Source organism: Daphnia magna, unplaced genomic scaffold, assembly GCF_020631705.1.
Source record: "Daphnia magna isolate NIES unplaced genomic scaffold, ASM2063170v1.1 Dm_contigs176, whole genome shotgun sequence".
In the NCBI taxonomy this organism is placed as follows: domain Eukaryota; kingdom Metazoa; phylum Arthropoda; class Branchiopoda; order Diplostraca; family Daphniidae; genus Daphnia; species Daphnia magna.
The window spans coordinates 124,576-142,061 of NW_025533155.1; the positions used below are offsets into that span (position 1 = coordinate 124,576).

The 17,486-nt window shown below is 42.8% G+C and overlaps 1 protein-coding gene and 1 pseudogene across 1 annotated transcript; both read right to left on the reverse strand.

Annotated features, from left to right (window-relative positions):
* Positions 1 to 3,232: 3,232 nt before the first annotated feature.
* On the reverse strand, positions 3,233 to 8,676 carry LOC123467350. The gene is given in 5 exon segments (XM_045167295.1): positions 3,233 to 7,584; positions 7,958 to 8,052; positions 8,055 to 8,134; positions 8,229 to 8,347; positions 8,349 to 8,676. Coding segments are annotated over 5 exon segments (3,477 nt in total). The 5' UTR covers positions 8,505 to 8,676; the 3' UTR covers positions 3,233 to 4,557.
* A 5,213-nt stretch (positions 8,677 to 13,889) lies between these two features.
* LOC123467363 lies at positions 13,890 to 17,313 on the reverse strand (annotated as a pseudogene).
* Between the last annotated feature and the right edge of the window lie 173 nt (positions 17,314 to 17,486).

A 17,486-nucleotide genomic window follows, 5' to 3' on the forward strand; every position in this document is an offset into this window, starting at 1 on the left:
CTATGTTAATCATCCATGCGGATATCACAATGGGAGGCGAATAAGTAGCACGCTGCATCCTCTCGATAGATTTAGATGGACACATAAGCCGGGAAAATGAATATCATTTGAATAACAAAACAGCGATCGTATAGTTACGTCGCGCTGTTAAGCACGAATAAAGGAAAAATCATTATTTTTTGTAGCGTAACATTAATAGCCTTGCGACTATAAGAACGGCTGTATTCAACATGACACCATTTAAAGTGAAATCTAACGGTTGTTATCAGTTAAGCAGAAAAACCTGCCGCTGGGATAGAACCGGACAGCTCCAACAGCCGTGACAAACGCCCTTTTCATCTGTTTTGATCTGATGACACGAAAGCAGAGGGGAATTTAAAAAACAAAAAAAATAATTGAACTTTTGAAAATGAGAGAAAATTCAAAAATTGACAACCAGTCGAGGTCTTCCTAACCGATAAGCGCGTCCGAGTTACCAATTTCACGGCTGATGATGTACACACAATGTGTTTGACCAGTTTTTGAAAAAAGACAACCGGACGCGGTGAAGTCTCGTCTGCCTGCCGAATTACGTTCACCGTTGAGGTTTTTCTTTTTGTAGTTTGTTCTTATTATTTTTGTGAAAACCGGTGGTGGTGTTTCCATTCCAGGAACAGAGTCGTGATCTGCTGAGCTTCATCGTCCGCATTTGTTAATTTATTTTCTTTTTGTTTTATTCTAGCGTGTTTTTTTGTTTTTTGTTTTTTTAGAAATTGAAACCAAAACCACCCGCGTGATATCCTCTTATTCCCCCCCCCCCCTTCAAATGGCGGCAGAACCGATCATCATCACGGGAGCAAGAAGACGTACAACAACCGATAGGTCACGACCGACGGGGAAAATTCGTTTTCTAGAACGCAGACAGGTAAAGACTAAAGAGTTATGATGCCGAAAAAGAAACCGCTCGATTCACGGTGGGGCGTGAGTCACGCCTCCAAATAAGAAATCTGAAAGGTCGCTAGGCGAAGGGGGTGAACAATCAGAAAAATAATCCGAAATCATCTGAAAAAAAAATAAAAACAACAACAAAAACTTGAAATGATTTTTTTCTTTTTAAATTATTGCGCACATCGGGGAGAAGGGGATTGAACGATATCACAATAACCATCACCGGTTTGTAGTTAAATTTCGTGTTTCGGGAAATGAGATCCCCCACCTAATCGGGTTGTTGACTGAGAAATTATAACAACGTGAACCATTCTTTTTATTCTCGTCAATCGCCCAGGTGAATCGAGTTTTCCTTTTTTTCTTTTTTTGTTTCACGAATGATGATCGCGCATCGCTTGATTGTTATTTACACGGCACAAAAGCGTGTGTCTGCGGTTGTCATTCTAACACGCTCATCTCATCAACCCAAAATTTCCTCCCCTTTGTTCCCACTGAAAGAAAAAAAAAAAAAGAGTTCTGTTTCGAAACACAAAAACGATGACGGAATTCAAACAGAGCAAACGGTTCTCTGTTCCCGCGCTCCAGTAGGATGATATCCATGAAAATGTCATCGACTCTCCCCTACATACTACAGTGCATATTAAATATTCCGCTTCCATCCGTTGCCTTATTTTCTGCGGTCAGGTATCGTCTTACGGTCACACCGGGCTTCTGAATCGTAGCACCGTGAGAATTTGTGTGTTAAGTCTCTTGGAATCGGAAAAAGAAACTACAAGATTCCGGTGGTGGTAATAGGAGGGCAGCGAAGGCTACGCTTACCGGGATGATCCAATTAGATATGCGTGTTTTCTTTTTCTCTCTTTATTACGGACTCCTTTTGCTAGCTATCACGTGACTTTTGCCTTGCTGAAAAAATAAAGAACCCAAATAAGGAAAAACTTTGGGCCCGATTTTCACTAACTTCAAATTCCCCCTGTCCAATGGCATCCGGATCACGACGTAACCGAGCAACGAAAAAAAAATGCGATTTGGAAGAAGGTTTTGGTCACGCTTAGTGTAGGCCAGAGCCAGCCAGGTAGAAGTCTAATACAGTTGAATACGTAATACACACTCATCTTAATTCAATCAGTGGCTGACTTGCGGATGGAAGGTTTCGTCCTTGATTTCTTTCATTTTCTTGGCTTTTCTTTGCACATAAAAAGAAGCTGAAGCAACAAAGGGGCTACCCAATCAGTTTTTTTTTTCTCTCTTTTTACCTTCACGTTTAAAGAATTTCATTATTTCTCTTTCCACAGGATGTGTCGAAATTTGTAAGTGCGCTGTCGTCGCTGGAGCGTGAAACGCCATCCTCTCTACGTGGTGTGTAAATACACATTTTTGACGGTTTCCCAGGTGAAAGATGTCCTCGTCGAGCGAAACAAAACGTGGGTTCCTGTAACGTTATACGGGCAGCTGCATTATCCACGACGAAGACATGTTCTTTAATAAAACGATTCATTTAATTTCGTCTTGAGATATACCAGCAGGTAGGGCTGACTCATTTCTAATTTTCTTTACGGCATCGCATTGCAGTGGTCGAAACATCTGTTGAAGGAAGCGAGAAACACCATTTTATATTAGTTTATTACGTAGTCAAATGAATGGCCATCGTTCCAAAGAGGAAAAGAGATTCTATTCAATTAAAGACACACATTCAACGACCCCTTATATGTGGGTACAGCAGTCATTTGTGAATTTTCTCTAACTGAACTCAATTGACTGTGCAATAAGTGACGCAAATGACTTTTGACTATTTCTATCGTCGATTTCATGTTTTGGAAGGACACATAAAATACCTGTGAAATCCGTTGGACGTCTTCGATACCTCCTGCTGTGACCTAAATCCGGGTCTCTTCACCAGTTACACGCATCGACCAAGTGAGAAGATAACGAGATCACGGTGTTATATCTCTGCTGCTTCCACCGCAGACCCTATTGAATTCTCAATGGAATCTTAAATCAAAATAAATTATAATAGATGCTGTGGCTATTGTTATTTATAGAGCTGTCGTATCTCCGTGGGCATCGTTCTTTATTTATTTATTTTTTTTGGCTACACCGGTGGTGCAGAGATGTCTCGAGACAATTGCAAAAAAACAAAAAAACACGGGAGTTCGTCCTCAATTGACTGAAAACCGACAATGCCGGCCAAATGATCTGCACTGACAATAAGGCCATCCACTTGTGGGATTCTTTGACAATTATTATAGCCTCATTTCTTTTTTCTGGGTGGAGAGTAATTGACATCAAATTGGAGAACTTGACATGTAGGTCAAAGCATTTCCTGCGATGTGTATTTTAAACTCCGCACAGCATTAAATGCGTGTCTGTACTCGCGTCAACAAAATGCTGCGCAATCATCAGTTTGCTTAACCTGATTGTTGAAAAGAAGGTGGAGGCACACAGTCGTGAACACTAGCAGGAAACTCATTTTTCCCTTTATGTTTTTGACGAGTGGAAATAAAAACGTAGAATTATTATTAATAATTTCTTTTTTTTGTTTCGTTTCTCAAGTAGAGGGGTTACAACAGGATAATTCAATCACGGCCAATATGTATAAAAGAGGGATGCATAAAAAAGATATAGAGAAATCTCCAGCACGCAGTGTGAGTGGCGTAAAAAATCAAAAAAATGTGTTAATTAAATTTCAAATTAAAACGAATAGGTTCTTTGTTATACATGGAGAAATTTCCTTTTTTTTCTTATAGAAACACGATTATCATCATCAACATAGCCAATTTTGTGTGTGTGTGTGGAATGTATGTCGAAGCTATAGGAAAGAGAGTTGGTCCTCTCTTTATACTTGGCAATAACAAAACTTAATGAGAACATTAGTACAAGACACATATTTTATTACACGTCATACGACAGAGCCATCGCCGCTGCTGCGTGGCGAAAATATTGCAACCAAAGTCCCGCAACTGCATCAATTTGTTTCCCGTTTCCCGGTTAGAAAAGTTAGCAATTAGAAAAGAAAAAAAACCACCTCGTTACATGGATACCGAAGCGAATAATAATAATAAAAAAACGTAGCAAAATAATTATCAAAAAAAAAAAAGAGGGAGGATGACGGCCGATTATTAGTAGACGAAAATGACGTGACAACTCCCGTAGCTCCAGTTCCGCTACAATGAATTTCTATGTCACTCAGTTCCCGTCTGTGATTTTAAATCTTTTCTTATTCTTTCCTTCGCTCTTAGCGGAGGATGAAGCTGACTGCCAAGCCATTGTCTCTAATTTTAGATTTTCTTTTTCGTTATCACTCAAAGATGTAGTCTACTGGGAAAGACTGGGAAGCCAATAAGAAATAAAAACGAACAAAGAAGAGGTTGAAGGAAGAAATTCAATTGTATCCCGCACTCGGCAACTTCCACCTTTTTTTTGGCGACATGACCTTTTTGTTGTTATTGTGGCACATTTAGATTGTGTCATGCCTCAAAAAAAAAAGGGCAGAAAGACAACTGTACAAACTTCCGGCCGGAATGCTTTAGTTCACTAAATCAAAGAAAAAGCCCAACTTGCCTATAGTTAACCTTACAAGAGAAGAATCGTGTTTTATACTTAAAAAAAAAAAAAAATGGCCGCTGTTTCCTATTCGCGGGCACCGGATTCCGATTCGCTGGAAGAAATTCGTTCGTACGGGACGCGACGGGCGAAATCACGCGACGAATCGCTGCTGTTTGTGCTCGATCTGTCTCTTCCGGCTTCGCGTTGTGGCACATCTTCCATCACTTCGGTTGACGAGCGTTCCAGCATTGGCCTCCGTCCAGCTCGGTTATTCTGGCGGGACGAGGAAGCGGTGGAAAAATTCTCGCTTGCGTTGGAAACGCGATCGTAAGGCAATCGCTGTTGCCAATTCTCCGTAAACTCGGAAGTGCTACGAGCTAAAGACGGACGGCTCGTTCCGTCTTCAGAGTAGCCGTCCCATTCGTGCGGAGGCCGTCGATCGAGATGGTCCACCATTTCGCTGTGCATCGAACGATCCGCCGTGCTGCGCGGATACACGCTGGATCGCTGCGTGTTGGCGCTAGCTTCGCTCCAGACATCCGGATCACCTCGTGGACGGTACCGGAATTCGTGGTTGGTTACTGTGTGAGACGCAGTCATCCGGTGGTACTCCGCTTCATGAACGGGAGCTAAAGAGCTGCTGCGGCTGCTGCGCGGATCTCGGCGGTGAGGCCGGATGGGCTCCGAGTTGACGGTCGTCTCGGAACGAGTGTCGCTCGAATCGTCTCTGTTTGGATTGGGCGGCGCGGATAAGACGCGGATGATGACGTCCCATTTCTTGGGTTCAAATACACGCTGGAAGCGAGTGTCGCGGCGGATGCGCTCAAAGTCTTCATGAACGACAGCTTCCGTCAACATGGTGCGTAGAGTGGACTCGGTAGTGATGATTTGCTGCCATTTCTGACGATCTTCGATAGTCAAAATCGAAGTCGCATCGTCGTCATCCGTTATATATTCCGGAAGGGGTGGATTCAAGACGCGGACCAGAACGTCCCAGTTGGGAGGCGGAGGCTCGCTGATGGATCGAGCGTACTCCGATGGATCCCAGTCGGTACTCTCGCTCGGTACGCGAGGAGAATGGATGGGTGGATATTGGCGGATCTTGACGTCCCAATCCGGAGGCTGCTCCGTTGGTGGATTGGGTTCGGCTTGGCTCATTCCATCCCAGTTGGTAGATTGGCTGGGACTGCGTGGTTCGTAAACCGGAGGATACTGACGAATTGAAACATCCCAATCCGGCGGCGGTTGCGGATCAGCTTGGCTCATTCCATCCCAAACGGTGGAGACGCTGGGAGAACGGGGCTGATAAACGGGCGGATATTGGCGGATGGTGACATCGAAATCGGGTGGCGGCTGCGGTTCAGTCATGTGACTCATTCCGTCCCAATTGGTCGACTCGCTCGGAGTGCGCGGCTCGTAAACCGGAGGATACTGACGGATCTTGACGTCGAAATCCGGAGCCGGTTGCGGATCAACTTGGCTCATCACGTCCCAGACGGTGGATTCGCTAGGAGTGCGAGGTTCGTAAACAGGCGGGTATTGGCGGATGGTGACGTCAAATTCCGGTGGAGGCTGTGGCTCCGTCACGTGACTCATTCCATCCCAATTGGTCGACTCGCTAGGAGTGCGCGGCTCGTAAATTGGAGGATACTGCCGGATCTTAATGTCCCAATCCGGCATGGTCGACACGGTGGTATCGCTAGGCGAGCGCGGTGGCGGCTGGGCGGGCGGATGCGTGCGGATGGCCACATCCCAATTGGGTGGAAGAGGCGCCGGTTTCTTGCGATGGAGATACTCCGTCTTCTGGCGACGGATGCGCTCCTCCTCGTCGATGATTCGAGTCTCGGTGATGGTCTGCAAGTAGAGGTCATCCACTTCTTGCGTGCTGAGCTTGGGCGGCGGAACCGGACGTTCCGGAGTGGGGACAATCATCGTTTCCGTTTCTTCATCCTCCTTTACATGCCGGAACGTGTTCGTGTGCAGCTGGATGTCTTCGTTGATCACGAGCGTCCGTTCCGTTTCGTGATGTTCGGGAATTTCCGTAGTGACACGGAAAGTGGCATCCGGTTGCGGCCTGACGTAAGGACGACTTGATTTCAATACCATCTCGCCGACAGAGCGCGGTTGGCTTTCCAGCGATCGTGCCGGACTGACGGACCGTGGTTTGCGCTGGACATGAGCATAGCCAGGTGGTGGGCCCTCTGAAGCATCAGCTGGAGCATTCAATGGCGGAGATTCCATCAAAGTAGCCGACGAAACGGTTTGAATTTCCGATTGGCGCCATTCTTCACGTTCCAGGATGGTGGTCAAGGCTCTCTCCTGGGCTGTCAGGATGTTGGCCACACTGGGCGCTCTGCTGTCATCCGATGTCACCGATGATGGAGCCGGACTGCGATGGCGTTCCTTAACGCGGAAAGCAATGTCAAACGCTGGATCGACTCGCGGAATTGTGGTGGGCAGATTGAACGTATCAACGTCCAATTGATTGTGCGCGTCGGAGTAGACGCTGGACAGATCCGGATCACGCGATTGTCGGAGATGCGGAGGCACTTCCTCACGCTGAATGGAACTGACTGTGCTGTCCCGGCGGTAGCAGCCTCCGCCTTCTTCCATCTCGCTGCCGCTGCGCGATTCTGACGGATAGTCGCTGGGCAATGTGTCGCTGGATTCGACGATCGGTTGCTGATCGGATCCAGAACTGGAAGCGTGAGCTCGCGGGATTTTAAGGCCAGCGAACGGAGGGAATATCGTCTGATCCGTAATGCCAGTGATTTCTGAACCCAGTCCGGACGATGGGATGAGTCTGCGGCGACGGATGAGACGGATATTGCGCTGTTTCAAGCAAAAGTACGAGCAGGCGACACCGAACAGCATCATGGCCAGGAAGAGCAGCGCGCAAATGATCATCAAGATTTGCGGCTCGGCCAGCCTGTTCGGTACTGGGTCTCCAGCCGGAGTATTAGCCACTGAAATGGGCAATGGCGGTCCTAGTGGTGGAGGAACTATAGGCTCTGGATAGCGACAAACAATCGTTTTGACTTCGTCACCCTCCAATTCCAATGACGGATGGAAACGGACGAGAATGTTGTTGGTGAAAACGCGTGTCGGGTCCTGTTTGTGCACGAAAAGAAGCAGATGTCAATAATGTTGAGTTATTTTTAGTATTTCACTGGGTTTCCCAATTGCTAATGTATTCTCAAGTTGAATTAGTCCATTTTAGGAATCAAGGCCAAAGTCATTAGATTTCAAGCGACTCCCACAGGTAATCGTTTACCTTGAAAAAAAAGGGATTAGGGGTTCTTTTTTTTTTTTCTAACGTTAACACAAAACCGCCCATAATCATGTTTGTCGGCAACCGATGTCTCTGCGGGTATTTATTAGACATCTGCCGCTATCGTGATTCAAAGGAAAATTCCCAATCTCCCCGGGCCGAATGAAAAGGATTTGCTACAATGAAAGATGTTTGACATGTTTATAAAATCACCTGAATGGTTCCACATCCGGATAGCGGGAATTCATAATGATATTTGGTGCCTCCTTTGCCGACAAAAGAGCAAGCGCTTCTTCGGTCGAAATTGAATAGACGATTCCGTAAAACGGTTCGGGGAATTCGAGATCAACTTCCATAGCCCTTGAGGCACAACTCAAACTGGCGGATGACCTGTGTACGTTGCAATCACAATGAGACATTGAATGATTTAGTTCAACTGGTTTTCTCTTCCAAACGAGAAAACCCGATTCATTTGTACGAAGACCTGTTGGTGCGGATGATGTTGGTGAGGTCATCCAATTTCGTGACAACGCCGTCCAACGTCGCCTCCAGCGGTATACCATTGCCTTGGTACTCAATGTCGACACCACGCTCGGCGTAGCTTGGACTGGGCCAAAGCACCGGGGATCCAACTCGGAGAGTGGAGCGCGACCATCGCAATCACGCTCCATGCCGTCATTAGGAGACGCATCGTGCCAGACTGAAATGAGAGAATGGAGGCAAAACAATAACAGCACGAGATAAGTATCATGTGATCCATGCGAGTTTTTTGTGTGATAATCAATGGAAAACAACAACAACTATTTCTAATTAGCGCTCGCAGTCACGTTTGGCCATCTAGCGGGAACGTGAGAGCCACTCCAGTAGGTGGTAGCGTGACTCATTAGCCAACGCAGCCATCTTGAACGCTTTCGTTTTTATACAGGTGGGGTATACAATTGCAAGTCGTAGTAAAATAGTTCCAGACAAAACGGAAGAGAAACGTTGAAAACGGACGCACCAGACAATGGGAACAAGAATTTGTTTTTCGTCTAATTGTTTTCTTTTACGATAACAGGACAAATCCCGCACACGTCCTTTGAAACTTTCATTCACTACCCGCATACAAATCCCTCGCTATCGTGAACACATATACACTATGTGAATAACTGTACTTTCTATATTTGTTCATTTTATGAACAACAATAATAATTGGTGAGAAACAAACGAAAGTCATAGCTTACCTACGTATTTCTGTTTCTTTTGCTATTATTTCGATATCAGCAAAACTGGCTGCGCACAAGACCGGTTTTGATTTTCCTTTGTTACTTCTTCATCTTGATCCACCTGGAATATATATACATATATATTTTTTTAGACAAAGAAGATAACAAAAAAAGTTGGTGAGCACGAATATGAAATGCGACAGACAACACGGCACAAACTGTGGACTGGACGAGGCAAGAGTTTCGAATGTTTCGACAGTCGCACTGGGAAAACTACTGTGTCGGAAAGAAAAGTTGCAACAGCCTTGTACAACCGTAAATGGATGCTGGCGTCATCAACCTCGGTGTTTACATATAAGGGCACAGCATCTTCTTTCTTTTTGCTGCAGACAAAGATTTCGGTTTCCTTGATTTTCTGGGCACTGCCACCTTCTTGAGTTTGCGTGTTGTACAAAAACTTGGCAAGCGAACTCTTTTCGAAACTGACGCCAGCAGCTATTTTATTTTATTTTTGTTCCAGCATATTTCCCAATGGCAGTATGCAACCAAAACTAGCGGGTGGTTTTTTTGTTTAGTTTTCAAAGAATAAAAAATGTGTAAATAAATAAATTTTTTTTTTTTTTTTTAGTTTTGGGGTGGGTACGAAAAAGGAGGGTCTTATACTATTTATTAGATGCAAGTCTTTTTTTCTTTCTTTCTTTTTCGGGGAACGAATGAGCTGTCACGCTCATTCAAATTCAAGGTCGACGGCCTTAAAGTTCCTCCGCATCAGCGACGCCATTCCCGTGAGGCCGCACGCGCACTGGTTTTACATTATTTTCAAGAATTCAGATTTTTTCGAAAAAAAAAGAAGGAGAATCAAATATAAAATGAGTACGTTGTACACACATATCCCGGTCTATTGAAGACGACAATTATCGCAGCTAACCGCAAAAACCCCCGCATTAGAAAGTGAAAAAGAAACATGGCCTGTTTTTTTCCGTATCTCTGCGTGCGTGTGTTCCAGTCTACCTCATTCCAAGACCTTGTTTCAGTTTTCCAAACAACGACCAAAAAAAAAAACCCATAAAAATATGATGGATAAAGAAAATGAAACGCCCTTTTCGTGGAAGATGATTTCAACAATTTCGAGACTCTCTCTCTCTAATTCTGATGTAGTGCGCATCGTTTAATGAGAGCGAGACTGATGGAGGGGGGAAATAGGCTACGTGCGTTTGTGGCATCCGGTCGTTCACCAAAAAAAAAGAAAAAAAAAAAAGAACGTTAAGCTACTCTTTCCCGCATTCAGTTGTGTACGATGACAAAGCCTCCCAGCATGTTCGTGATGTCGGGAGAAAGCTTCTTTCTTGATCATGTACTGACGCGCAACAAAAAAAGTCTATTACTCACTGGCCGTTCTTTTCCCCTCATTTTATTGCACACACACACTCAACATGTTGGCTGCTGTCTATCTGTTTGGCTCCTATAACTGGTTGATGGTGTTGCTAGACGCTTTCACCTTTCCGGCTCATCACATCCATTTTTCTAGTCACGTCGGCCCATCTGTGGAAACGTGAAGAGGTGATGGGCCGTACTGTTTTTAGTGTGGAAAGAAAAACGTTTTCGATAAATGTCTAACGGTTTATGGCTTCTTCTTATAATGACATCCGCAAGCATTTGCCAGAGGCAGATTATAGGATATGCACCTGCATTCCGCCAGATTGGTCAGGGACACGATAAATATTATAATTGAACATGTTTAGAAAAGAAATCGAAAAAGAAAGGAACAAAATAAAATAAAACACGAAAGATTTCTTTGTTTGGGCCGTGGTTCCGGTTGGAATTCGCCTGAAAAAAATCGTGTGATTTTTCTACAATAACAAGTTGTTTTTTTGTTTTGTTTAAACACAAGTGGAGGTTGACCGCAGCACGAACAGCGACCACCCATCGAAGGAAATTTACCATAAAATAGAAAATGTAAAAAAACAAACAAAAAAAACACATGTTCCTTTCGCTTTTCTTTCTTCTTTTTTTGCGGAAAAACCAAAATGCCTCAATGTCCGACGGTCAGACTTCATCGAAAATCAAGAAGTGAAATGTCGACAATAATACCTTGATCCTTTTAAAGATATACTTGAGGTATGGACAATGCGGCTGACACGACAAAATCACGCAATTATCAATGACGTATCATACTGAACACGAAAAACCAATGCAGTCATCACCTCCGCCCTAAATCTCGCGACTCGGCGTAGGCGTCACCATTGAACGGGACAAGTGAGGCCCCGCCCTGTCCTTCAACAGTCGAGCCAAGAGTTATCATCATCATCCGGTTGGAGCTAGACACAACAGCCGCACCTCTCACGCACAGCAAATATCATAAGCCTCAAGGTAAAGAACAAAAAACAAAAAAGGCCTTTTCTTTTCATTTTCTGGTGACACACCAGTATGACATCAACCTGTCAAAGAATCACAACACCTTTAGCCTTTGATAAAGAGTCTATGGAAATTACAGAGCCACAATTATTCGTTCTCAAATTTCGAAAAGCAATCATCATGAGATAATGCGGTTTTTCAATGGCGGGGAATCGGGAGCAAGCGTGCGGCTTGGGTGATCCCTGTTGCGTTCAAAGGGCTTTTCGTGATCAGAATAACGGAGGGCGGAAACACACAAAAGAAAGGCAAAAGTCTACCTACTAATTTTTCTCGTATAATATCTAGTCATCCATTGTTCCCCCCCTCGGAGGGGCTTGCGAGAGGCTAACTAACGAAGAAAGAAAAAAAAAATTAGAGTTGAAAAGAAGAATATTTAGATTTTTTTTTCTTTCTTTAAAATATTATTTAACACTGCCCTGAGGCGTCGTTTCACGTGACTGGACGCTTTAACACACGAGTACATGAAAAAGGAAGACAAATAAAAAAAAAAGTTAGGGGGCGATATAAAAGAAAGATAGGAAAGATGGCTTCCGCCCTTCCAGGCAATTTCCCGCAGGCCCGTAAAGCTCTTACTGGCCGTCCATAAAAAATGCATCACTTTTCCCATTTCTCCTGAATTTAATAACTTAACAATCAATGCATAAAAAAAAAAAAACACTTTAACAGAGCTAGAATGAAGGTTCTAACTTTGCCATTTGGTTATCACGACGGTGCCAAAAGTTGGAGCGTTCAAATCTCTGGACACGCGAAAAAAAAAAAGAAAAAGAAATACCCGGTAGAAAGTTGTCCGCTGGATCCAACCCAAACCTTCACCTCAATCGTTTCCTTTTCTTTTTTTGCTCTCTTCAGCCAATAAAATTCGTTGCGAAGGGAACCACACGTAGAAAAATGGAAGAGAGAAAGTGTTGCCTGCTGTCTCTGTCTCCTACTTTTTGAATCGCATCAAAGAGGTGAAAGAAGAACGGGCTTGATTCATCCGCTTTAGGAAGAATAGAAAGTGAATGCCTCACTCGTATTGTGCGTTGTCTCTGACCAAGAATTTGGCTTTCCCGCACGCACAAAGGAATGTCTTGTCTAATCGAGATTCAAGAAAAATTGAAATCATCTCACCTGTGTCAAACGGCGAAAAATAATCCTTAATTATTGCGTTGGGTCATCCGTTGTCTTGAATCCAGTCAAGAGAAGTAGATGTTTCAATGACAACGAAGATAGAAGAGAGAGGGGGGCCACCCGAGAGACACCTGCGCAGAGTGGTACGTAAAAATGCGACTGCAGCGTTACAGCGGCACCGACTGACTGACTGCAGGTAGGTAGAAGGCGGTTGGCTTGAGCAAGGCTGTTGAAGGCAGCAACGGACAGTCAGGTGCGAAAGAAAGAAAGGAACTCGCATACAGAGACCGCGGGAGAGAGCGATGTTGGCTGGCTGTACTTTCGCATTGAATAACTCGATTCAACTTGAAGGGATTCCTTTTGCAAAGATATAAGACCGTTTAGTACCAGAATCTCGGGAATAAAAATACTGTTGTTATTACACTCGGTTTTTTTATTGGCTTTGTTTTGCTATTTTGTGGACGAAGGTCTTTAGTTGATGGTGTAGTAGGAAGATATCCGCCACCTGTCGCGTCCCATTCATTGTTGGCTTAGGCCCAAATGTTATTACGTAAGGCCCGATCTCCTGCAAAGAATAGAGCACAACGTAGCGCATTCTCGTGAAATTTGGTCATTACCTCCAATTTTTGTTAGTCATTTCTTCTTTTAGGATTTGTTGACTTTTGTTGCACTGATGCATCTCGAATCGTGCTGGCCATTTTGGCCGTTGTTTTGTTAACGATCCAGTAAGAGGTTCTTTTCAAATCATTTCATTTTATTAAAAAAAAAAAAAGAAAAACTTAAAAAAGGCTCCCTGTTGGTTACCAGCGAACAGGGCGGGAGGGCTTGATGGATACGTTCGGTGGAGGGAGAAACTTCGACAAGGTCAACACCGTTTCTATCTTATGCCTTTCTGGAGCGGGTTTTAGATAAACATTCCAAGGGAAAGTCATAAACATTGTGTCCTCGGGGCCTTTCTATTCTTTCCGCCTCCGTCTTCTTTTGAATCAAACACCTGCTCAAGAAATATTTCTAGAAAAAAAGGGATGAATCGCGATAAAATCAATGCTGACCATTTAAAAGAAGCTGGAACAAGGAAAATGCATAAGGTGTTAACAAGGAGAAGATTGTATCGTTTAATGGGATTCGAACATGGGTAATCACGACCGTAAATCATAACCTACCGAGTGGCGTAATCACTTTTTTGTTTACAGTTTTTTTGTTTCCTCTAAAGGTCAAACTTGACTGGATTTCCTGGATCTCCTACTTTAACTCAGTATAACTGGTCGAATATAATAAACCGGTTTTTGAAAACAACAGACATCTGGCAGTGAAATCCCCAACTGTGCATTGCATTTTTCACGTTTAAACAAAATCATTAAATGTTTACAATGCGGATAAATCCCCGGAACAGCACGACCCAATATTTTTGTTTGTTTGTTTGTATATTATGTTTAAGTATAACAAACCTTTGGCTTTGCTTCTCTAATTCAAGGCAGCAGTAAGTTAGCTACTATATCCAAAAACCAGAATGTTAATTTCAGCAACGACTTTGACCGAAGAAAGTGTTTTCCTTTTAAACACGCTTCTTAAAAAGCTTGATAGAGCTTTTCTTGGCGGGCGTATCACCATCTAAAACTGGTTTTGCGACAAATTCAACTACGCAATCCAGTACATTTTCATTACAAGGTGAGCGATCCTGTTCTAGGATGATCAGGCGGTTCTTCGACGGCCACGCTCGTAGAAAGTATTTTGGAACATAGAGAGTTACTTGAGGACCTTGAACAGGCCAGTAACGACCGAGATTAATGCCGTTCAAGAATACGACGCCCTATAGATGTTTAAGAATTTTAAAGGGAGTTTTGGAAAACTTACCAGCCTATTTCAACCAACCTTATGCCATCCTGATAAACTAAGAAAAGTATCGGCCATCTCGGATTCATTACGCCGAATAGCAAACGATCCGCTGAACAAAGACAACGTTCCTTTGATGGGAAAAGCCTGTTTTTTTTCGAGCTTGTTCAGCCAATCCAATTTGACCGTGTCATTAAAAGGCAAAGGGCGATGAGTCCAGTCCACCAGGATTCGACCATTAATTGTCACTTGGCTTGTTAGTCCCTTTTCGAAATGATTGATGTTTATATTAACAATGTGTCATTTAATCAGAGAAGACAAAGGAAGAGCCTAACCTTGAAATCTTTTATTCCGGAGCCGTAGGCTATTCTTCCTTGATTTTCCACCAAAATGCAGAGTTTCTGGTTGTCACGGCTTGGACTGGAATTGAAAAGAGTGATCCGCTTCGAGATAACACTCCGACAAATTCTACATCCTTAACATTAGCTAGCAAAACAATGAAAAAAAAAAAGGGAAAAAGACATTTTTTTGTCTTTACCATGTCGATATAGATATAAGCCCGATCGGCTAATCCCTTTATTTCTAAAAGAGCTGGATCAGGAAAATGGCCGTGCAACTTTGTGCAGTATAAGACGTAGCCGTTAGCTTGCCCTAAAGCTTCAAAAGTCAACGGCAAAATAGAATGCACTAAAGGTCCAGCGATTGGAGTGGACAATATATCCCACAGGTGTGCTGCGTAATGCAAATGGACAAATCCATAGGCTGCCTTAGGATCTGGCCCAGGAGCCGGAAAAATCAGGTAAAGGCAAGTACTGTAATAAACAGGTAGTAGTTAGTTTCAATCACATTTTGCATGGCTAGTTTTCAAAAGCACCTTGGAGATTACATCCCTTATGCTAAAATATTTTTCCGTTGGGTCTCCAGCTTCGTTTAACGGGGCATCGTAGTCGTACGACGTGATGCAAGGTGTAAGTATTGGATGGCAATGCACCTTTAGTAAGGGCTCGTTACGATTCTGACATTTATGAAAGTACATAAACTTATCGATACCTGAGGTAATCGAAACCGAAGTTCCTCCGTGAAACATGTACATTGAAACAGATGCATTCAGCGCAAGCATATCGTCCAGCGTTTTAGCAACATCTCGCTTGTCAACCTTCGAGTGTGGTTCTCCCACAAATCTAACCATCCTGGGTAAAACTCAGAATTCACTCTTGGGCCAGCAAGCTCAAAATGACGCTGCGGCTTAAAAGCTTCCAGTGCATTTGCACCTTTGAGTAAGTATACAGGAATAAATAGCGTAAGTAATGAAAAACAATTTGTACGTCAAAACATACCAGCGCCAAAATCTACGGTTGCATAAACTCCGGGTATTTTGCCACACTGAAGGTAACCATCTCCATCTCCATCGGTAGAGAAAAGGACAACATCATTGCCGAGATGTTTTCGAATTAAATCTCTTAGCCAACTTGTGTAGTCTCTGTCGCATGCCGAATAGCTACCTGTACAATTATTTGATGTACTTCTTTACACATAAATGTCAAAATACACACGTACCATATTCGTTTTCAACTTGAACAGTGATAATTGGACCTCCATTGTTATAGAGGTAAGGTTTGATTTTAGGTAGTAGCACAGAAAACCATTTCTCGACGCTGGCCACGTAACCTGTTTTAATTTAAAAAAATTATAAATGTCTATGCTATGTTCTGCCAATAAAAAGAATTATTAGTATTGGATCGCAAAGTATTAATTAATCGTATCAAGCATTCTATCATCTTCGCCGTATGCACTAGCAGATTTTGCAAATTGCCCAACATACCCTGACGTGCTGGATCCTTGGTAATTACGTTTAATGCTTGTATATGGAACTGGTTTCACATAACATTTTCAATTGAAACCAGTTCACAATTAGTCAGTAGCCTACAACCTGATCAAATTAAAGTATTATAATTATGGATTTCATTAACGTTTCTACAAGAACCACCGGTTCTTTCTAACCTTAAAAGAAATTGGTACTTTTTCTTTAAAAATTTTGTGAATTCTTCAGTTCTTTCATTAACAGACTAACGAATCGCAAGGTTTGTTGCCTTATGCTAAACCTGCTTTCTACATATTATTTTCAGTAACTGAAGCCGCTGGTATAGGCTATAGGGAAAAAATAACAACCAGAAATAATACCAAAGGGAGGGTTGGCATGGTAAAAATTATGTAACAATCTGCTGCAGCCAAATTTTTAATGTACACAACTACCTGAATTTCTTATTTAGCTAACTACATCTCATAAACCCTTACTGTTAGTTTTATAATTTTTCCGAAATTTGTTGTTCTTACTTTTATCCATTGTCGTAGCTTGATGGAAGGATCAACTGCCATGAGCCAGAATGGTAAACCTCCCTGGTAAAGACAAATAATGTATTCTGTAAATATTAAAGTATTTTCTAGAAATTGCAAGTATAAATTCATGTTACCATGTCTCTTTCAGCATCAATGAATGGGCCTGGCCGCAGGATTACACTAAGGTTGAAATTTTGAGCCAACTGTAAATAGGATTCTATATCTAAATTGCCCTCAAACACATATGACCCTGGCTGTGGCTCATGGGATACCCATTCCACATACCTAAACAGTAAACAAGTAAGCAAAAAGCAATAATTAGTTGTACACGTTGCTGGCAAAATAAAAAATTTAGTGTTATTAAGCCTCACGTTTCCAAGGCATTTAATCCAGCAGCTCTCATTTTTCTCATACGGTCAGGCCAGTATTGGAATGGAACACGGAAATAATGCATGGCTCCCGACACATAGCGAAAAGGTTTTCCATCTTGATAAATTGATTATTTGCGTAATCAATTGAAAAATTGTGGCTTTCCTTCTAAATAACGTAAGAAATCTTGGTTAAAGATTAAAGAAAAAAATTATAAGGATTTCAATTGCTTAAGACTTTGCCATTAGAGGATTGCGTTAGGCAACAAACTATGCATAGAAATACAATGTTTACAATCATTTTGTAGAGCAGTTCGACAGAACTGCAGATTCTCTTGGTTTTCCTATGTTGTAATATTCGCCGCCCACTTACATGTGCAGGATGAATGTAAATAAATACAAGGGCACAGTTGCCAAATGCTATTGAAATAGACGAAAATAGCACAAACAATCAGCAATTTGCAATTTGCTAGT